General features: G+C 37.7%; 1 protein-coding gene across 5 annotated transcripts in view; it reads left to right on the plus strand.

Moving 5' to 3' along the window:
• Nucleotides 1–22,529, plus strand: part of GRIP1 (glutamate receptor interacting protein 1) — a 447,814-nt gene that overhangs the window by 237,435 nt on the left and 187,850 nt on the right. For all 5 annotated transcript variants that reach the window (XM_037845410.1, XM_037845411.1, XM_037845413.1 and 2 more), the window contains exon 2: nucleotides 13,640–13,720. In XM_037845410.1, coding sequence (XP_037701338.1) covers nucleotides 13,640–13,720 — 81 coding nt within the window. The remainder of the gene's footprint in view (nucleotides 1–13,639; nucleotides 13,721–22,529) is intronic.

Consider the following 22,529-nt stretch of genomic DNA (forward strand, 5'->3'; position numbering starts at 1 on the left):
TCTTCTCTGGTCAGTCTAGGTTGTTCTTGTGTTTCCTGGAAATTGTCCATTTCCTCTAAATTGTCTAGCTTGTTGGTATACACTTGTTCACAGTATCCTCTTATGATTTTTTAAATTTCTTTGAGATCCGCAGTAAAGTCCCCATTCTCATTTATTATTTTATTTATTTGGGTCTTCTCTCTTTTTGACTTTGTCAGTTTAGCTAAGGGTTTGTCAATCTTGTTCATCTTCTCAAAGAACCAACTTTTGGTTTTATTTATTCTCTCTATTTTTTTTTTTTTGTTCTCCATATCATTTATTTCTGCTTTAATCCTTGCTATTTCTTTTCTTCTACTTGCTTTAGAATTAGTTTGCTGATCATTTTCTAGCTTCTTCTGTTCTTCCATAACTTCTTTGATTTTAGCCCTTTCTTCCTTTTTAATGTATGCATTTAGAGCTATAAATTTCCCCCTCAATATTGCCTTCGCTGCTTCGCATAAATTTTTTTTTCTTTTTTTCGAAGAAGTTGACTTTAACTTTATTGTCAATGACCTGATGGTCTATGGAGAACAAAAATGGTGATGGGGAAGTTGGAGATGTGAATACAATTCAAAAATAGGTTAATACACATTTGCTGGTGGACGATGGCACGTAGAATATAACATGGGACTTATGCAGCTACAAACAGAATATAATGACCATTTTTAATCCTCATGCATCTTATGAGTTAATTGTCAGAAAATACTTTTTAAATTAGAAGTTGTTTTATATGGTCATAAATTCATACTAGAAGTAGTCAGTTTGATAGGAATTTGACAAGTTTCCAGAAAGACCCATAAATATGGAAGAAAGCCTGATAAGAGAGGACAGCAACATACAATTCATCATGGGATTAGGCATTTCTTCACCTGAAGCATTTAGGGGTTTGACTTCAGGGCTGAAGATTATTGCTTATTCTTATTGCAAAAGCAGGGCCCATTCTAAATTTTCAAAAGTACCTTTGACTGACATAAGTGATAATTTAGACTCAGCAGTTGAAGTGGCAGAAAACTGTTGAAAGAGTCTAAGTTTGGGGCATTTATTGAACTTTGTCCAAATCCTGATCACCCATGTTAAAATGGCCTGAATAAGGAAAATTTGTTTAACATGATTGTCTTACTTTTCTGTTCTCTAAATAAGGATTATTTCTTGTTTCTTTCATATATTTTCAGAGAGATATTAATCAGGGTCCTTCTAAGAAGGGTGATATTTTCTATTTCTTAATCTTTGTATTCTTAAAAAAGGACATGAGTGTATTTGATTTTTCATTCATAATGCAAAGGATTGTTAAACATATCTAAGCTTATTTATAGGTAACTGAAACACAGAGACCCTGTATTAGCACACTATACAACCATATCTGAACTGAGTGATATGGAATGCTTAAATACCTAATTATATAAACCTCACAACCTAATTACTCACATACATAAAATAATGTCTCAAATATTGTTGGGAGTAGACATAATAAAAAAGCAGATCATTGATAGGCATTTGGATGCTATTTGAGTAGGGATATATTTATTTCCAAACTTTTCATTTTCCATATTTTCTGTCTTCCCTTCATTTAATTGCATAAGTTGTACACATATTCCAAAAGGTGAAAACAAACAAAGAAAATGGAAAAAACAAAAAAATAAATAAAATAATTTAGGCAGATCTGCAAGAAAGAAGAGAAAAACCAAAAGCCATTTTTCATGCCCTGATTCTGATCGTGAGCTGTCTTGTGCTGACACCTAAAGTTCATAAGAAGGAAATAGAAGTAAACTAGAGGGGAGAAAAAGACAAGGTTGGAAAATAATAGTGAAAGAAACAGGAGTGGAGATGGAAAGGAAAGCTAAGAACCAAGTTCTAGTGCTGATACATAGAATCAAGAGTAAAGAAATTAGGATTTAAGTGTGTCTAAACTCAGGTAGAGACTATCTTAGTTTGCTAATGCTGCAGAATGCAAAACACCAGAGATGGATAGGCTTTTATAAAATGGGGGGTTATTTCACTACACAGTTACAGTCTTAAGGCCACAAAGCGTCCAAGGCAACACATCAGCAACCGGGCACCTTCACCTGAGGATGGCCAATGGCGTCCGGAAAACCTCTGCTAGCTGGGAAGGCAGCTGGCGTCTGCTCCAAAGCTCCAGCCTCAAAACGGCTTTCTCCCAGGACGCTCCTCTCTAGCAAGCTTGCGCCTCTTCAAAACATCACTCCCAGCTGCACTCAGTTTCCTCTCTCTGAGTCAGCTCATTTATATAGCTCCTCTGATCAAGGCCCACCCCGAATGGGTGGGGCCATGCCTCCATGGGAACATCTCATCAAAATGATCATTACCCACAGCTGAGTGGGGCACATTCCAAGCAAATCTAACCAGCACCAAAAACGTCTGCCCCACACAAGACCACAAAGATAATGGCATTTGGGGGACACAATACACTCAAACCGGCACAGAGACCATTACACTTCTTTCCCTAAAGTACCCAACTTGTGGACAAAAACCCTTATTGAAGCTATAATGCTGAAATGTAGCTTGTCACATTTAGATAGCATACCATGTTAGAAATATGTTTTCTATAAACAATTTAAGATTATCAGAAGATAAGAACTATAAAAGTAAATTGAACAGGTTATATATAGTAAAGCAACTAAGAAAGATTTTGTTCCTTTTGAGGACTAAAATGTCTTAATTTTAAATCAGTATATTTGTATCTCTATAGAAAATAATTACTGTAAGAGGGGACAATTATAAAATATCAAAACCGCGATAAAGAAGTATGGGTTCGTTTAGTGTGAGAAAGAATATAATGTTATACAATTGAAAAAGTTAAGTTGTCAGGCTTTTCAAATTCTTTTAGAAAAGTTCCCAATTACATCGCATAAGTTTTGATATGTTGTGTTCTCATTCTTATTCATCTCTAGAAATTTAGCTATTTCTCTTGCAATTTCATCTTTGACCCACTGATTGTTTAGGAGTGTGTTGTTTAGCCTCCAGACATTTGTGAATGTTCTAGATCTTTGATTGTTGTTGACTTCTAGTTGCATTCCATTGTGGTCTGAGAATGTGCTTTGAATAATTGCAATCTTTTTAAATTTATTGAGGCTTGTTTTATGTCCCAGCATATGATCATCCTGGAGAAAGTTCCATGAGCACTAGAGAAGAATGTGTATCCTGGTGATTTGGGATGTAATGCTCTATGTATATCTGTTAAGTATAATTTTATCACTTTGTTTGTGTTCTCAACTTCCTTATTGGTCCTCTATCTGGTTGATCTATCTATAGGAGAGAGTGGTATATTGAAGTCTCCCACAATTATTGTGGAAACATCATTGCTTCTTTCAGTTTTACCAATGTTTGTCTCATGTACTTTGGAGCACTTTGATTGGGTGCATAAACATTTATAATTGTTATTTCTTCTTGGTGAATTGTCCCTTTTGTTAGTATGTAGTGTCTTTCTTTGTCTCTTATGACTTCCTTGCATTTAAAGTCTGTTTTATCTGAAATCACTGTTGCTACACCTGCTTTCTTTTGGCTATAGCTTCCATGGAATATGGTCTTCCATCTTTCATTTTCAGTCTCTTTGTATCACTGGGTCTAAGATGAGTCTCTTGTAAACAGCATATTGATGGTTCATATTTTTTAATCCATTCTGCCAATCCATATCTTTTAATTGGGGTGCTTAATTTATTCACACTCAATGTTATTACTGTGAAGGCAGTTCTTGAATCAGCCATCTTATCCTTTGGTTTTTATTTGTCAGATCTCTTCCCCCCCACCCCCCCTTATTTCCTGTGAGTTATCCTTACTTGAACTCTTCAGCTCTGCTCCAGGCCTCTATCTCCCCTGTCTTTTTTTCTCAGCTGGTTGAACTTCCTTTAGTATTTCTTGTAGGGCTGGTCTCTTGCTAACAAGTTCTCTCAGCAGTTGTTTGTGAAAATTTTAAGCTCTCCTTCAATTTTGAAGGAGTGCTTTGCTGGATAAAGAATTCTTGGCTGGCAATTTTTCTCTTTCAGAATTTTAAGTATGTCATATCACTGCCTTCTCACCTTCCTGGTGCCTGCTGAGTAGTCAGTACTTAGTCTTATATTGTTTCCCTTATATGTGCTGAATCGCTTCTCTCTGCTGCTTTCAGAACTTTCTCCTCTTCCGCATTTGACAATCTGATCAGAATATGTCTGGGAGTGGGTTTATTTGGATTTATTCTATTTGTTGTTCGTTGGGCATCTCTGATTTGTATATTTACGTCATTTAAAGGGTTAGGAAGTTTTTCCCAACAATGTCTTCGAATATTCTTCCTAGCCCTTTACCCTTTTCACCTTGATTGACACCAATGTTTCTTATATATGTGCCTTCATGTTGTCCATTATTTCCCTGAGATCCATTTCAAATTTTTTGATTTTTTTCACCATTCATTCTTTTGTGCTTTCACATTCCATTGATCTGTCCTTAAGTTTCCTAATTCATTCCTCTACTGTTTCAAATCTTCTGTTACGTGTCTCAAGAATATTTTTAATTTGATCAACAGTATCTTTTATTTCCATAAGATCCACTATTTTTTATTTACTATTACAAATTCTTCTTTATGTTCTTCTTGGGTCTTCTTCATGTCCTTTATATCCTGAACCAGGACACTGATGTTTGTTTGTATTTCTTTGATTGATTGTTCCAAGTACCTCATCTCCTCTGGCTTTTTAATTTGGATGTTTTCGTTATCCAAATCTTCTGGTTTCTTCATATGCTTTATAATTTTCTGTTGTTTTTGGCCTCTTGGAATTTGCTTATCTTGATAGGCTTCTTTTAGGATATGCAGGATTATTTGAACATTTATCTATAATTTGGAAGAGCTACAGCTTGGTGGAGTGCACGTTCCATGACCTACTAGCAGATGGTGCTCTCAAGCCACCTTATTCTCAAGCCAGTTCTCCCTCAACTTCATCTATGCACTGAATGGAGGTCCAAACCACATGGAAGGCCAATCTGCCCCAATGTTCTGTGTGCACTGGGGACTGCAAGCCCTGTGTAGGGTGGGGGGGGGGGGGGGCATGCCCTGTGCAGTTTGGCAGGGAGTCTTCTCTAGAACACAGTGATCCCAGCCATTCCTGGGGCTGCAGGTGGAGTACTCTGGAGCTGCAGAGCTGCGCATCTCACCTTCCAGCTCAAATGCCCCACAGCCCCTGTCTGCCATGTGACCATGAGTCCCTGGGATTGGGGGAGGGCTCCTGGCACTTCTGTGCAGCACCCTTGCCTCTAGGCTGTGCACACTGTGGGCTTCTGTGGAGGAAGAGTGGATGCCGTCACAAGCCTGTTGAATCCTGGATACCCTCAAGGAAACTCTTGGCCACAGGGTTGTGAATGGTCATCTCCTCAGCCAACTGCAAAGATGGCTGCATGGGATATGGAAAGCTGCCCCTTCTGCACTCATCTGCCTGCTCCAACTGCTAGTCCCTGGCACATGGGCTCTTGGTTGTCGGTCTGCAAAGGGCTATCACCTAAGCCAAGTGCTGAGGAGGGTGCCCAGGATATGGAATGCTCCTCCACTCTGTGCTTGTCAGCTGGCTCCAACTGCCCATTCCCCGGTGGTGTTGCTGGCTGAACACTCACCAATCTTAAATGCAGTCTCTCAGCTTCTCCAAGTACACAGTCACTATGGGTGCAGAAGTCCCTGCACAGCCGGTGGAACCCTGGAACTGCTGTTCTGATGCACTGTCTGTCCTTTATCTAGTGTTTTCCTTGGAGAAAAATTTTGCTCTGTCTCTCCTAATTTGCCATCTTCCCAGAAGTGTACATTTGTTTTTAAAATGAAGTTGCATTCAGTTTGGATGATTTTTTTTTGAAATATTGAAACACAAAAAGAGCTGGTTCCTTTAAGAATATAAAGCACATCTGTGTCTGAATTACAGGACTACAAGGAAACCTGCAGAGTCCAGGATAGAAATTAATGCCATGCAGATGCAAAGCAAATAACAAAAGAGAGGAGAAGGGAAAGTAGACGGGCAGGGGGGAGAAAATCATCTCTTAACAGGAAATAGGCTGCTAAGAAGGAGCAGCATGCTGCTTCTGCCTCCTGCCATCAAGCTCAGAACATTCCCACTACCTTCTGTGTAAGCCTAGCTGTGTGCACCAGTTTAGCAGTTTAGGGAAGGAGATGCAAATTAATTCATTCTCAATGATCAGTTGCAAGCAGCATGATCAGTATGAGCAGTATGATCATTTATTCTCAGTGATCGGTATGTAAGCATATCTGATTATCGTGTTATAGCTTCAACTGCCAAAAGCAAACAGAACCGAAGCCTATGTCGGACCCAGAAGCCTTCAGACTCTAGGAAAGATTCAAGAAAAACAGGACTTTTTGAAATCAGGGCTTAGTATCTATCTAGGATTGAAGAGAAGTATTTGGATGCCCCTCTGAATTTTTTTTTCTTTAGATAACACAGGACACTGTGCTTGTAGTTATACATTAGTTTAATAAAAAGAGAAAAACATAATTTGTTCTACTGTCAAAATCCTCCAATCGCTATTCTAATAGGAAATCCTGTTTTTTAGAGTGTGCCATCAAACCACCAAGGCAGCAGACTGAACCAGAAGTCTAGTGCCTAGAATAAACAGCCACAATAGGTTGGTTCATGCTGGCCGAAAATGAGATGCTCACAGGACCCAAGCACTGAAAAGATTATGGTTCCCCACCAAGCAAAACTTCCGTGTTAGCTGAAAATTAAAATGGCTTGTTTCTTGATTTTCTCAATGCAGAATTCTAGATAAACTCATTGCAGTTGATCTCCCTTTCTTTCCTGTGCCCTATCTCCACCAGTACCCTAAGCTCATCCTCAGTTTACCACCACCACCCCCAGATAGTCAAGTATCATACTGTATTTCATTCTCAAACCGATGAAGTAGTAAGGATTCTGCAATCACCATTCCACATATACTCTTAATATCCTTTATCCATTTTTATTCTGTTTCTCAGTTTGCACATAGTAGGCTCTACAATTTGTGGATTAAAATTGAATGAAAGGAAAAGATCATTTCCTTCACAATGGATTTCATTTTATTCATTTGTGAAAAACAAAGTTTTCATCTGAATTTGTAATAATGGACATGAGCACTGTGGCATGAGCTGCCTATCTTCCTGCTGCTAGGAAATACTCATAATGTTTAACTGCACAAAATGCCTTTCTTTCCCCCTAATAAAAAAGTTAAGGGATCTGCTGGCTTAGCAGGTGCCTAAATTGTGCATTATTAGTTGCCAGGAGCTGTTTAGCATAGGCTGATTAGTCTCAGCCAAAGGAAATTGAAATTTATTCTTCTTCCACAAAGCCACGAACACAGCTACAAAGTCCTCAATCCATAGTCATATCTGGTTACTCTAGGAAGCCTAGACCCTGGGAATGGGAGAGACAGGAGATGGAGGGACAGATCCAGCCTGATGCTGTCCTTGGATGCTATTTGATGCCAGGATCCAGCGTGGACTTTGGTCATGATGCAGACGGAGGCATTGCTCCTTTGGGCCTGCTGTTTGCTTTCCAAGTTTATAAACACCAGCTTCACTTGGAATATGTTATCAAAACAAATGAACTGTGTTTGCCTCTCCTGTGTTTGGCCCATGAGATGACTGGCCAAACTGGGGGGAATGAGAGGAACAGATGGTGCCCCCCATTGTTCCACTTCTGTTTTAAGTGCATGCTTGGCTAAGTTCTTTCTGTGCCTCTATCACAATGTCAATTCTCTCTGTCAATGGAGGGCATTTCCCCTAGCCTCATGGGATGTCACTGTAAAGGGGACCCATGTTCTTCCTTGTTATGACCAATATACAGTTCCTGTGACAGTGGGAGGCCATCATGTGTGACAGTGATTATCGAGCTGCTAAGATGTCATTAGAAAAGGCTGATCGTTCTGATACCCTGAGATGCCCTTAAATGATTGCTTGCAGCATTCATTTCAGTGAGCAGTAGCTCATCAGCTGAATGCCTGCTTTGCTCCTATGTAGTGACTTTCAGTAAGGAGCACTTGGTAGCATGATCCACCATCAAAGTCAAGGCTGGCACTCTGGTATGAAAATTAGAATTCCTTCATTTAAAGGCATTATTTTAAAGGTTGTTCAATAAATATTCTGTAGATTGAATGGAAATGAAAGGAAATATATTTTAATATCAGTTTTATAAAGAATCACAGATTTTTAACATATAGTAAGTCAGTGCTTAATAGCTCTTTGGTGATGACTTGACTTTAGAAGAAATTGGCTAAAAAAAAAAAATATATATATATATATATATGAAAATCAAAGGAGGAAGGAGTAGAGCTTATAACAAATGTTTGATTTTCTTCAGGTTGTTTCTTCAGAATAAATATTTGAAAAGTTGAATATAATATATTAATCCTTCAACAAATATTTAATGAATGCCTATTATGTACCAGGTACTGTTCTAGATATATTACCTACTGTTTGATTCCTTTCCTTGACATTTGACCCATTTTTTAAATTCAGTTATGTAACTGATGGAATTTAAAAATCTAGTTAGTGTATTCCCGATGAAACCAGGGAAAAGTATTAACATAGATCTTATAATTCAGTAAAACTTTTGAGGCTCATACCAGGAAACAGTATGTTTCTTTTAAAATGTTTATACTCAAAAGAGTGAACTGAAATGTATAAATTGGTTTTATAGTACAATTTAAATTTACTTCACTTTAAACAAACAAATATGTAGCATGGGGGTTGGGATGAAATTTATATACTCAGAAAAGAATTGACTGTGATTACTCTTTTCATAGGCTTCTCTACCATCTTCTAAGGTAAAGAATTAACTTATTATGCTATGCAAGGTTATGCTGGGGTGAAGTGTCTGGTCACTTACCTGTGTGAAACACAAACGTGTGTACCTGATGACTTATTAAACATCAGTGTCCATCCAAGAGGAAATAAGATAAAGAGGAAAGAACATGGGAATAAGAATAAAAGAAATTGAAACTCTAGACTCAGTTTAGGTATGTGTCCCATAAGTTTACTTCTCTGGACCTCGGTCCCAATATAAAATGACAGAATAGTCTGGATCATCCCTTATAATCATGAAACGCTGGGGGTATATCTACAAATCTGTTAAAGTGCCATTAAGGGACACATGAGAAGACCATGATAGAAACCTCTATATTTCTCCATTACTTTATGCTCAAGGATTAAAAATATATCCAAGACAGTCTTGTTCTTTAGTATCCTGTTATGGTGCTATCAACCATTGATTAATTCAGTGTCTCCTCTCCATTCCAGCTTTCAAACAGTGTTTGAATCACGAATTGACTTTTAGCAAATCACATGAAGGGAGCTGATATTCATTCTGTGATGGGGAGTTTTAATAAAAGGTCCATGATGCCTCTTAGATATTTAAAATAAAGAGAGAGTCTTAGGAAGTTTCTTTAACACTCAAGTATTAGACTGTGCTATGTGGCTCTGTTATGCTGTCCTTAACTCTTGTGCCAGTTTGGATGTGTTGTGTCCCCCAGAAAAGGCCATGTTCTTTGATGCAATCTTGTGGGGCAGACATATTAGTGGGGATTAAGTTGGAATGTTTGGATTAGGTTGTTTGCATGGAAATGTGCCCCACCCAACTGGAGGTGATAACTCTGATGAGATATTTCCATGGAGGCATGGCCCCACCCATTCAGGGTGGGCCTTGATCAGTCAAGACATATAAATGGGCTGACAAACAGAAGGTACTCAGTGCAGCTGAGAGTGACATTTTGAAGAGGAGCTGCAGCCAAGGGGGACACTTTGAAGAAAGCACAGGAGCTGCAGATGAGAGGCAGTTCAAAGACGGCCATTGAAAGCAGACTCTTGCTCCAGAGAAGCTGAGAGGACAAATACCCCAAGTGCAACTAAGAGTGACATTTTTGAGGAACTGCAGCCTAGAGAGGAACGTCCTGGGAGAAAGCCATTTTGAAACCAGAACTTTGGAGCAGATGCCAGCCACACGCCTTCCCAGCTAACAGAGGTTTTCCGGACACCATTGGCCATCCTTCAGTGAAGGTACCTGATTGTTGATATGTTACCTTGGATGCTTTATTGCCTTAAGACTATAACCATATAACCAAATAAACCCCCTTTTATAGAAACCAATCCATCTCCGGTGTTTTGTGTTCCGGCAGCATTAGCAAACTAGAGCAACTCTCATGATAAATGTCAAGATTCTGCCTTACTTCCATTAGGAATTATTGCTTTATTCCTAGTTGACTTTGGCAAGCTATTCCTAGTTAATATTGCGCTTATTTCAGTCTCATCCTTTAACCAATACAATTTCTGACTTCTAGAGAATTCTTTACTTTAGCTGATGCTCAGTAAGGATCTCTTGATACAGAGAGTGAGGGTGGGAGCTGGGGAATGGAGATGGAGAGTCTGGCCAGGTGGCCATCTATAATTCAGTTACAACCTTTTAAGGATGTGCATACTAGACTATTTCAGTTCTAAATCAAGGAAATTGTTTTCAAATATAAATGAGAAAACCATTTTACCAGGATTGACTACTTCTGTAATGCAAACTTAGTAAATTTCTATAGAAATTGCTCCTTAAAATACAGCATCAAGTGCAAATAACCTGAGAGTCTCCTGGGCAAATCTCTTGTTGTACTTTAAGAAAATCCCACACTGGTTTCAATCCAAGACTTTAATTGGCTGGACTCGACAAATTGAAAACTGACTAAAGCCTTTGGGCTTCCAAATACCATCCCTAAACACGGTTGTTTTGATCTTTGTCTCTTCATGCAATGCTCTTTACTCATAAATACATAGTTTCAAAGTTTTGGATAAAGAAATGAAGTATATTTTAAAATAAGTTTTACAACATAATTACATGGAACCTAGAATAGGGAATGAGATTCTGTTATTCTGTACAGGTTAATGTAATACCCCCATATACTTCAGAGTATTTGGGGCAGAAAATAAAAATGTATTGGCAAAGTCCCCTTGTGGGACTGGGATAAAATGTGGAAATATTATACTTTCCCACCTGGGGAGTTCTTGATATACTCACATGCATTAGGGACTCCCAATTTAATTATTCAAGCCCTCAATCTGGAGACTTGCCCTTATGAAACTTATTCCTGCAAAGGAGAAGCTAAGCCTACTTATAAGTATGCCTGAGAGTCACCCCCAGAAAACCTCTTTTGTTGCTCAGATGTGGGCCTCTCTCTCTAAGCCAACTCTGCAAATAAACTCACTGTCCTTCCCTCTATGTGGGACACGACTTCCAGGGGTATAAGTCTCCTGGCAACGTGAGACATGACTCCCAGGGATGAGTCTGGCCCTGGCATTGTGGAATTGAGAAAGCCTTCTTCACCAAAAGTGGGGAAAGAAATGAAACAAAATAAAGTTTCAGTGGCTAAGGGATTTTAAGTAGAGTCAAGAGGTCATTCTGTAGGTTATTTTTATGCATTATGTAGTTATTCCTTTTTAGTTTTGAGTATATTAGAATTGCTAGAAGGAAATACCTGAAACTGTTGAACCGTAATCCAGTAGCCTTGATTCCTGATGATGATTGTATAACTGTATAGCTTTTATGGGGTGACCATTTGATTATGAAAAGCTTGTGACTGACACTCCCTTTATCCAGTATATGGACAGGGGAGTAATAAATTAAAGACAAATAAATAAATAAATAAATAAATAAATAAATAAATAAATAATAAATAAAATGAGGAATAAGGTATATGGGATGTTTTTGGTGTTCTTTTTTATTTATTTATTTATTTTTGAGTAATGAAAATGTTCTAAAATTGACTGTGGTGATGAATACACGATTATATGATGATACTGTGAGCCATTGATTGTATTCTTTGGATGAATTATATGGTATGTGAATATATTCCAATAAAATGGCATTAAAAATAAGTTTTATAGAGAATCCCATATTTTATCATATAGTAAGTTTGTTTGTAATAGATGCTATGTGAAACATATTGCCTGGCTATTAAATTACCACTGTGACAAAAGCACTTAAATACTCAGGTGAGAATGATGAGACAAATGGAGACTTTTTGTAGTATAATACTTACATTTTGTGTGGTTGGTTACTGTACTTAAAATTGTGTTTTTAAAAGGAAGATTCAAAGACATAAGACACTGCTTCGTAAGCAAAAATTCAAAGACATAAGAAACTGCTTCATTGGTTGTACTGATATCTGAAAGTTGGGCAGTTTATCTTTATGGTTGGAAGATTATGAAGAACTGTGTGACAAATGGAATATTAACATGAAACAGCGTGACTTCCATTTTTTAAGTTAATTGCAGCTTATAGCAGTGTTAATCTTTTCTTTTTGCCATTGCTTATAAAGACCTTGTTTTATGAAGAAATCGTGAATCATTTCAACAAGAACTACATCACAGAGAGGAATCTAGTTTCTCAATTTTGAAACACAAACCACTTAGTTGGGAAAATTAATGTCTTCAGATGATAAAGCCTTGTTGCTGAATTAAATCCTTGTTTTATTTAGTAGTTTGTCATGCACAATATGGTTCTTTTTAAACCTTTAATGATTTCCTATTAAAATAAACAAACAAAGCTTATAGTGTGGCCAGAAGCAACATTTGGATCATCTAGCTTGAGTGGATACACTAGATAAGTCTTTTACATTATGTTTTCTCAAGCCTTGTACTTCCTATTCTTGAAAATTTTAAGATTGTTACTTAGACATTTCTTTTACTTTATACATATGCCCCCATCCCAACCAGCAAGAATTCTTCCTATTTTAACCCTAATATTTGCCATCCTTAATCATTATTCCTATGTTCCAAGCCAGATCAAGTCCCTTCTTAGATTTCATTTAAATCACTTTACTCAGAATTTGATGGATCCATCTCTTCTATGCTCTCGTCCCCTAGGGTTCTGTTCGTTCAACTTCTTGACTAACTCTCACAGATATACTTTAGCTTTAGTCCTTCGGTCTTTTCAGTTGCTCTTTTTATGTTTCCACAGGTTATTTTCATCTCTTTCTAAAAGAGGCCAAATCTACACATTCCAGTATATGTCTTCTTACACCAAACCATCCTTCCTTCTCTGTTCTCAATCTAGCTTCTCTAGTCTTGTCTCTGCACATTCCTATCACTCTGCTTTGTACTGGGTACCAGTTCACATGCCCAGGAGGAACCCACTAACTCCATCTGTCTTTATTCCCCTGTTATACTAACACTCTGTCATCTTCTCTGAACTATTACACTTCTTTTCATTTCCTTTGTTCTTCTACTTGATTATTCTTAGTATTTACTGAGCCATTTTATTCCTCCTTTGTCTTCCTGTTACCCATATTCTCTGATACTTATTTGCCAATGAGTGTAGGTGACAGGCAAATACTTTCTTATACAGTATTTGTACACTTGTTATATTTATATTTTTCACATGCATCATTGTTTTTGATCCTGACAGTCCTAAAAGGTGGATAAGAACATATATCCCATTTTTATAGGGGAGGAAACCAAAGTTCAAAACATTGTAAATGACTTGTCCCACAACTAACCCAAGTTAGGTCTACCGACTCTTTCTTACTGTATCGTATCACCTCTCTCTGGCAAAAGGATTGCAGTCCATTAAAAATCTTCACTGCACTAGCAACTGGATGGAAATTAACCAAAGCCTTCATTGTACCTTTGCAGATGAGAGTCCCTACACTAAATCCGCCAGCCAGACAAAGCCGCCTGATGGATCATTGGCTGTGAGGAGACAGAGCATCCCAGGTTAGACCAGATGGATGGATTTTTCAGCTGTTTTATTTTTGAACCTTGTTATCTGGTGATCCTAAGTAATTCCAACTTGGTGATAAAACTCATGTTATTTCATAGATCATAGAATACATTCTACACAGCTTGTTCAAACAAACAATATTCATAAAAGCTGGACTTTGAAAAAGCTTGCCAACTTGTGAGAATTCATCTTGTGTGCAAACCCTTTGAAAAATGAGTTGAATTTATATCAACTCACTCATTCACTTACTCTCACCTCTGTTTCCAGGGGATGATTTTCACAGCAGCATCTATTTCTTTACTGAGAAATGCCCGGCAAAACAAAAGGGGTTGAAATTGCTGTAGCAGATCATATACGCACTGAATAAAACATCACACCTTTCTTCTCATCTATTCTAACTGGAATTTGCTTCCATTGGACAACTCTTATACAATTCTGGGTCTCTGTTTCCTTAGGAAGCTGAGGATTGTTGAAATACCAATGAGTGATATGTATGCTTTTCTAACAAAACATTTTGAAGAAATACCATAAAATGTCTATACCCCCAAATTTCATTATTTAGAAGTCTTGAACTTGAGAATAACACAAAAGCATGTAAGTTCTGAATTTAAGGAAGGAAGAAAATTCAAAAAACTATTCATACTTTATCTATACTAGATATTTCACAGAAAAACCTTTATGGAGGCAACTGTACTTGAGGAGGATTAAAAGCATTAATAAATCTAAACATTTACCAAAAATAACATTTCTATACTTTATGCAAGCAAATTGCATACAGCTGAATCTTAGCTACATGATTTTAGAGTACAGTAGTCAGCAGTTCAGGAAAAACAAGGTAGTGTTTCCAACATCAAACTGAATGGCTTAGCAAATCTGTCTGTGAAAAGGGGAATTTTCCATTTGAATAAAGAGCAAGATTAATCCAGTTTCTGAGCAGCCCTCTTCATGATTATCATTTATTTCTACAAAAACTACATGTGGTTATTTTTACTTGTATTCTGAAGGCTTGGATTCATTATGAAAGTACATGGCTTGAAAAAGAGACCTATTACAAATGTTACACATCCTTGTTTTGGTGCTTTAAAGATTCAAAATAATTTGGATTCTGTAATCAGGTGGCATCACCAGTGGTGAGAATTCTTGCATTCCAATCCATAAAACACCATGTTTAGAAAAACTATTGCAGTCAGCTATGGGCTGTGTTCTCTGCTTTCTCCTTGACAGCAGTAAGGAAATCCCCAGAGTTTGTAATTCAAGAATGCCAGTTATTCAGCTCTTCCTTCTTGGATTCTCTACATTAGCTGGTGCTCAGTATTCCTCTGCTGGGAAGAGGGAAGAAACTTCCCAATGTCCTTCCTACTTTATGTGATACTAAACTCAAGCACCAACTATTGTCCATCTTTTCCTTTAGTGGGTTCTCGAGTGTTAAATACTAAACCATAAAACATGTTTGAGGGCCAGACTTTTTCTTAAAGTCATCAAATAATTTTTAAATTACATATTAGGTATACAGAACTGGGTTAATCATAATTCTTGGTTCAAGACACACAAGTGATTCTTTATTATAGCATTCTTCCTTTTGTTCCTCTTTTTCACAGAATTAAGATTCATGGAATCATGAAACATTTTTGTAGGCATCATAGGTTTCTGTCATGGAGTTTGACCATGGATAAACCTCCTTTTGTTTATCCCTTATAGTCAGAGACCAGAGAGGTTGAGAATACTCAGAATGTGCTCATTTTTTGTAACAGTTCAAGAAAAAAGACTTCACTAGTCAGAGGTCCAAGAAAACAAATGATTAGTAGACAGTTCTTACTCACTAATATCTTGAGGTGAAAATTAAGGAACTTCTTAGAAAATGTTTTCTGATTGATTTCTGTCTCTTGGAGTTATGAACCTTTGCCTTACTATCTTACTTCAAAGTATCTGTTAACTCACATTTTGTCAAAAAGAAGGGGGTCTCCCCCCATCTTTGCCAAGAAGTCACTTAAATCAAAGAGAGACCCTTAAGTCTTCACAGCCATCTATCCTGCCCTCTTTGCCCCTGTTAAGTCCATGAAAGAGAGAAATGCACAGAGCAAAAGGCCAGGTGAGTGTTTGTTATTATTTTGGGGAGCATCCACTGAAAAATCCCATAGTGGTCTTCCACTAGTTTAGGTTGGATCACCTGGAGCTGTAAGAGCCAGATGCAGGCTTAAAGCTTCTGTCCCTTTCTCCTGTGCTCATTTCTCAGTTTTCCTTCCTGTTAGCAAGGAAAGATGAGTCCAGAGAAAAGTGCACTAAAGGAAAGAAGGCCTAAAGGAGAGCTGGACTCCTCTACCCTGGATCTCAGTACAGGGGCCCCTCACAAGGCAGATGAATCCCCAGGACTCTATTACCACCCCAGCTACTAGAGAGTAAGCAAACCCAAGGAAGCTGAGACCCTAAAGGAGCCAAAGCCTTATTCCCAATGATCCAATGATGGTAGTTGGATTTGACCACCCTTATTAGCACATGCCCTGATGGAAGGAGAGTCTGTTGGAGGAAGGGTGCAGGGAGGTGGAAGACATCTTAAGCTTCCCTAGCCAAGATATCTGAAAGTTTAGTCTGTTCTCTGAAAATTATTCTACCAATGTAGACATGGTGCCTCCTGGAGGAAATACTTATACACATTTGTAGGCTTTTCCTAATATTGTTATTTTAAAACATGGGCTCCACTATTTCTGTGGCACGGTAAAGAGTAACTTTTGATAATTCTGTCCCAAAGAGGTAACTTTGAATGTTGACATATATATAATTTACTTTTCATTCACATCAAAACTAACTACCTCTGTCTAAACTCAAAATTACTACTGGAATTATTTTATAATCTTAAGTCAAATGTATGTTTTTCATTAAATGCCAATTCTAATTGTAAATCCTTTCATCCACCTCCTTTTCTCTTCCCCTAAAAATGGAATGGATTAAACATCTCTTAGGAGAAAATGCATTTGCTTTGGATAAAGGGGAAATGCATTATTCATGATGTTTTGGAACGTGTCATTTTAATCATGTCTCTCACAGTATAAAATGTGAAAATAAAAAGATTTTTTAGTCTTTCATAAGGTTTTATAAAAATTTTAGTAATGAGGCTAGAAAAAATAGACATGAATGTCCCTATTACACTGAAGTTTAAATTTAGAGTCTGTTAAAAAATATTGAGGTATATTTTCAATCTAATTTCTGCCCAAGTGTTATCTTTTATTTTCCAAAGATAAGATGAATTCCAAATACAAAGGTGTTATGAACTGACAGATTCTACCAAACGTCACCATCTATTAAAAAGGATCTGTTGATCTGATTCCTCTTTATTTGACAGATTAGTGGTAAATTGAAGTTTGACCGCTTGAAGGGTTTGTCCAACTTATTAGAGGAAATCTGTGTAGACTTTGGTTTGGCAGATTTTACAGTAATTGTCGGTTTGCCTCCTTAGAGACGAGGCATTTAATTTTGTTCTGTCTCATATCAGTGAAAGGAAAGGACAGGATACCACATTAGACCTCAAACCCAGAGTTAGTGTATTACTTATTGGACTTGCCTCCTCTTTCCAGGGACTATGTTTCTTTGCTTTTGCTCATCTTGACGAGGAATTCTGGGCAATTCACAAATACAGGAAGATGTCAACATTCATATCTATTGCATTTCCAAACTTTTATTTCCCCCAGGAGAATTATCTTACATCTGTGTCCAGAATAAGACTACAAAAGTTTGCATGGTTTTGTTTTGTTTTGTTTTTCTCCTTTTAGAAAAGAAAAGTCACATCAATTTGGTCATAATGGAATGAAGTTGGTAACAGTCTTTTTCCTCACATTTGAGTTTTGGGGGATGAGTTAAAATTTGGGGTGGGGGTAAAAATATGGAACTGAGAGTCAAGCTTCCAGTAGAACAAACTGTATACAATTAAACTGTTTAGAATACATCCAAGAAGAGTCAATACCTAGTGAAAAATCAATGTCTGGAAAATAATATAGCCCCCTTGGTACCACAGAGAAACTGGCGACCTTGAATTAAGGGGAAAAGGACAGGAATTTTGAAGGTTCTGCCCTCTCTATTCAGCATTTTCTTGTCTTTGTTATGCACACAATTTGATGCTTCGTTGGTCTAAATTTCCATTATTACAGCAGATATATAGTGGGATATTTACATCAGGATTTTATAGCTCCAACAGTGTTCTGGTGTATGAAGGGCATTTACTCTGATTTTTGGGCCTGGTTCTGCCTCCTCTGTTTAATTCCACCACTGAGCCCTTCCAAAAAATGGGTGCATCTCATGGATTAGAAACCAAAGTCAGCTGAAGCTAGCAAATATAAAAATATCATAAAAAGGATGGTCCTGCAGACACTGGCCAAAGATGTTAAATCAGACTCCGCTGTTAATGAGGACGTGTCCAAGGCAGGAAAATACCAAGTGACAAGCCCCTTTGCTGCTCAGTCAGGCTGCCCCTGCATCCTTGCAAGCATCCAGTGGACCAAGATGAGGACAATGGAGACAAAGGACCAAGGTGTCCCTACCTGAGCCCCTCAGCTCAGGAACAAAGAACCTAAAATAATGATGTTTACATGTACTAAAAATACTGAATATTTAAGAAATTGACTCAACTACATCACTTCTTCAGAGATAACTTCCTAAGGTTACAAAGTCCTTTGTCTTGACTATTGGTAGCACTGCAAATATGTCTGAGATTCTGCCCCCACCCTGGTTGGTTTGGTTTTCCATAAAACTTATTACTATCTGAGGTTAACTTACAAATATGTTTTAAAAAAAAAAAAATTCTGAATCCCACACTAAAATGTAAACTACATGAGGGCAGGTACTTTGCATGTCTTATTCACTGCTGTGTCCCAAATGCATACAATAGTCATGGCAGATATTCAATCAGTATTTGTGGAATGAATAAACAGTCAAATGGGCAAGCAGGTTTTCTCTGTGCAGTCTGTTAACCTTATAAGGAATATATTTTACTACAAAAAGTTACAACATAGCTCTATTTATTGCATATTTCCCATCTCAGGGTAGGTTGTGCAGCAGATATTCATATTGATCTTGAGGCTGCACCAAATATGGCATTTCCAAGGAAAATGTCTCCTGCCTGTGACTAATGAAAGCAATATAGGTCAGCTAGAAGCTAGAGAATTTTAAAGGCCAGGGGTCTTCTCCCAGCCTCATTTATTTCTGTTTGAGCAGAAAATCCCTGTGCTGTCTTACAATACCTAAAGAGACATTTTGAGCGCCATTTAATAAAATTGACAAAATGAAAATGATTCAGTCAAGTGTTGTGCTATAGAAAAGGGCTAAAAAAAATGTGCGAACATAGCCGGAGTCTATAACTACAGCAATGCAAAACAGAACTTATTACTTCTTATGGCAGGTATGCATTAAGGATTCCCTTGGGGAACTGATCCAGTTTGTGATGTGGCTGGGTGTATATACTGAGTGCCCCACAAATAGCACTGGGAAAAATGAGCAGCTTGATTTGTGCGTTCAGGGCTGCAGCTTTCATTAGTGATTCAGAGAAATGACAGTCTATTACGTTTGAACTTCTCTCACACTTTGGTAAACATGAGGGAAATATAATAAAGTGGTACATATGCAGCAAATGATTTTTACACAATAATTCTGCCTGCATGCAATTTAAGGAAAAATGATTTGCGGAGAATTAGTACTGTGGTTCACTATTTCCCAGGCCCCCTGTGTTGCAGGAGCAGAGGCTCCAGGTCAATTTCTTGCTCCAGACGCACACGGTAATCAGATGGGAGTAACTCTTACAACAGCTAAGGCAGCCTCCCAGTGTCTGAGGAACTGTTTACAAGGATAGGCCCACCAGAGCTCCAAGGAGATACTTTTCCCTTTGCTGCTTTTGCACTGAAGAAACATACTTCCACTCTCCAGATTAAGGAGAGCTTAATCCAGGGTTTTAAAATTAAGTGACTTCAGAAAATTAGGCTGGGTGCAAGTTGTATTTCTTGATTGGTGTTGCAGAAAAGTGAAAAACCATCTTACAGCGTTTACTGTGGAATAGTTCAGTAGAGCTCATCAATACTCCTCTCTTATCCACCGACTTTAAATGACTATGAAGGGCTCCCCAAATTAGCTGCTTACATGTCACCTCCATGATTTGTGTTATATCTCTGTGTCCCACCTGGGCTGTAATTCTTACTATTTTAAGTATATTATATATATATTTGATTCACATTTTTACTTAGCTTTACCCTAATCTTTAATATCTATGATTTGTTAGCTAATTTTTTTTCCTGTATAAATTAAGACAATTTCTAAACTCTGGGAAAAAAATGTGCCCCCCTTGAATCATCTTGCCTACATCAGTGTTTATATGCATTATACTTTGGGAAACATTGACTTGGAATGCACTTCTTCTCAGAAGAAATGACTTTGAGAATCTCACTACTAGACACTTTGTAGGTACATCAATAAGTAGTTGTTGATTTATAGTGCAAAGACAGGTCATCTGAATGGACATCTGGGGCTTCTGCTAAAAAAAAAAAATGAAAAGCAACACTGAAACAGAAAGGGGAGGCTGAACAATATTAACCCAAGATCTAGAAAATAATGAGAGAAAAATGATCACAAGAGTGACCCAATCCAAAGAGAGAGAGAGAGAATAGCTATAGATAGTTGTAAAAATGATAGTTGTCACAATTGCATGCTGCTCCAAGCATTGGGCTAATTATTTTAATAAATGTTTTTTTTTTCTCCTCATAATACCTCCCAGAAGAAAGTTTGGTTAATTTACCTCTTACAGGTGTGCAAATGAAAACACTGAAAACTAAAGTAACTTTCCAAAATCACAGAGCTAGAAATAGTGAAGTTTGGATAAACCCTAGATAGACGTGAATTTTGAGTCCTCAGAAGTGAGTGAAGGGAGAGGATGGTGGAGATGATCCTCAATGAGAATGAGATGTAAAAGCTTTTATTTCTAGAGGCCAACTGAGCCTCTGCTGAGAAGTATCTACAAAGTGGTATTTTGAAGTGATCAGGAGCCTCTGAGATGGGTGGCCTCTTTCTGTCCAGGTCACAGAATCCATCTCGCCATCCTGACTGTCATTCTTGATTAGAGGTAGGTTAATGAGTGATGGCTTGTTGTCATTGCTAGGGCTAGGAGGAACAGGGTGGGCAAACTAGCAACACCTTCAGGCTGTGCTCTAATCTATTCTGTACATTGATGATTTTCAGGACTTCCAATTTAATGAAAAATAAAATAAAATTGGCCAAGCAGACTTTTAAGCACTTGTTCTTAAGCTGGCATCCCCATAACTGTATGTTTTTTGCTTCCCTTTTAAAAACTTGGCATAATACAAACTTTAAGAAACACTGAATATATGAAAAGAGTAAGGTGATCTTGGGAGGGCTTTGTTTTAATATGGGAGAAGATTCGGCATGTTTGTATGCTGATAAGGTTGATCTAATGAAGCAGGAGAAATTGATGCAGGAGGGAGAGGAGATAAAAGCAAAGTATTTGAAGAGGCTGGAGGGAGCATCCAGCAGGCAATGGAGGGGTCAGTGGGAAGGAAGGCAGAGTAGAAGGGCACAGAGGCAGGTGTTGAGAAGATATGTCAGTCCTCTTCTGATTGCTCTATGTTCTCAGTGAAATAAGAGATGACAGTAAGGAGGGAAGGGAGTGTTAAAGTCTTGTAGAGAGAGAGGAAGAGAATGGGAGAGTAAATTTCCTAGAGCAATGCCAGACGATTACTCTGTAGCGCTATATCCCTACCTTCATAAAACCTGCTTCTCTCTTAGAAACTCTATCTCCATATCAAACAGAGATAAAATGAACTTAACCTTTGTAAAACCAATGACCCAGTGTTCCTCCCCATTTATCACATTCCATTTCCCAAAGGAGCTCTCCTACAACTTCTCTCTTTCCTTATATGAACACCCAGAATATTATGCCTTTGTTGAATCTTTTGGCAGTTTAGCTCATCCACTTTCAAGTTGTTGTGCAATTGTTTTCATGAGCTCTAGATTTATCGCCTTAATTTAGGTTACAGTCCCTTAAATTCAATAAAATGTTTCTTTTTAAAAAAATGACTCACGAAGTTTTGCCATGCAACGTTCATAGCTGGTGTGCAGTCTGTGTTTGTTGAATTAAAGGCTCTCCTTTCATCACTTACCTTAGGATCCCATCAATATTATGTACCAACCCTTACAAAATGAGATGGAATGATGGTGGAGTAAAATTTGTAGCACTCGTACAGCTCTTTCTCTAATAAGATCAAAACAGAACCCTCTAACCCCTATCACAAACATATCTCTCCCTCTGTTTTCCTCTTTCAGTACAGCAAACTCCACATCTAACTTCTGTTTCAATATTTTTAATGACAGAAAACTTATATATTACAAGGTAACCCCCATTTTTGTAATATCTCTACCTGTTTGGAAGTATTCCTTATGCTGGTGAGCTAGAATTTTGACCTTATATCTCTGCCCATTGGCTCTAATTCTTCTGAACTTCCCCCAAGTTAGTCTTGCAGACACTTGAATAAAACTATCATCTCTTACCTGAGTTTTGTTTTGTTTTTTAACCAGGTAGAACATTTCCCTTCCATCAACCCTGCCTTATATGAAATGTCTTCCACCCCCTGGTAGTCTTTCTCCAGTTGGTCAATGCACTTTAATATTTGGCAGCCAAACTGAGCATTTCTTCCAGATGTGGTCTGAAGAGAATAGAGTAGGAGAAAACCATTACCTTCCTTGAACTGGATGTTCTATTCAATTAATGAAGATGAAAATTGTATTTTTTTTAACAAAATGATGTTTGCTTATATT

The sequence above is a fragment of the Choloepus didactylus genome, chromosome 8 (assembly GCF_015220235.1).
Source record: "Choloepus didactylus isolate mChoDid1 chromosome 8, mChoDid1.pri, whole genome shotgun sequence".
In the NCBI taxonomy this organism is placed as follows: domain Eukaryota; kingdom Metazoa; phylum Chordata; class Mammalia; order Pilosa; family Megalonychidae; genus Choloepus; species Choloepus didactylus.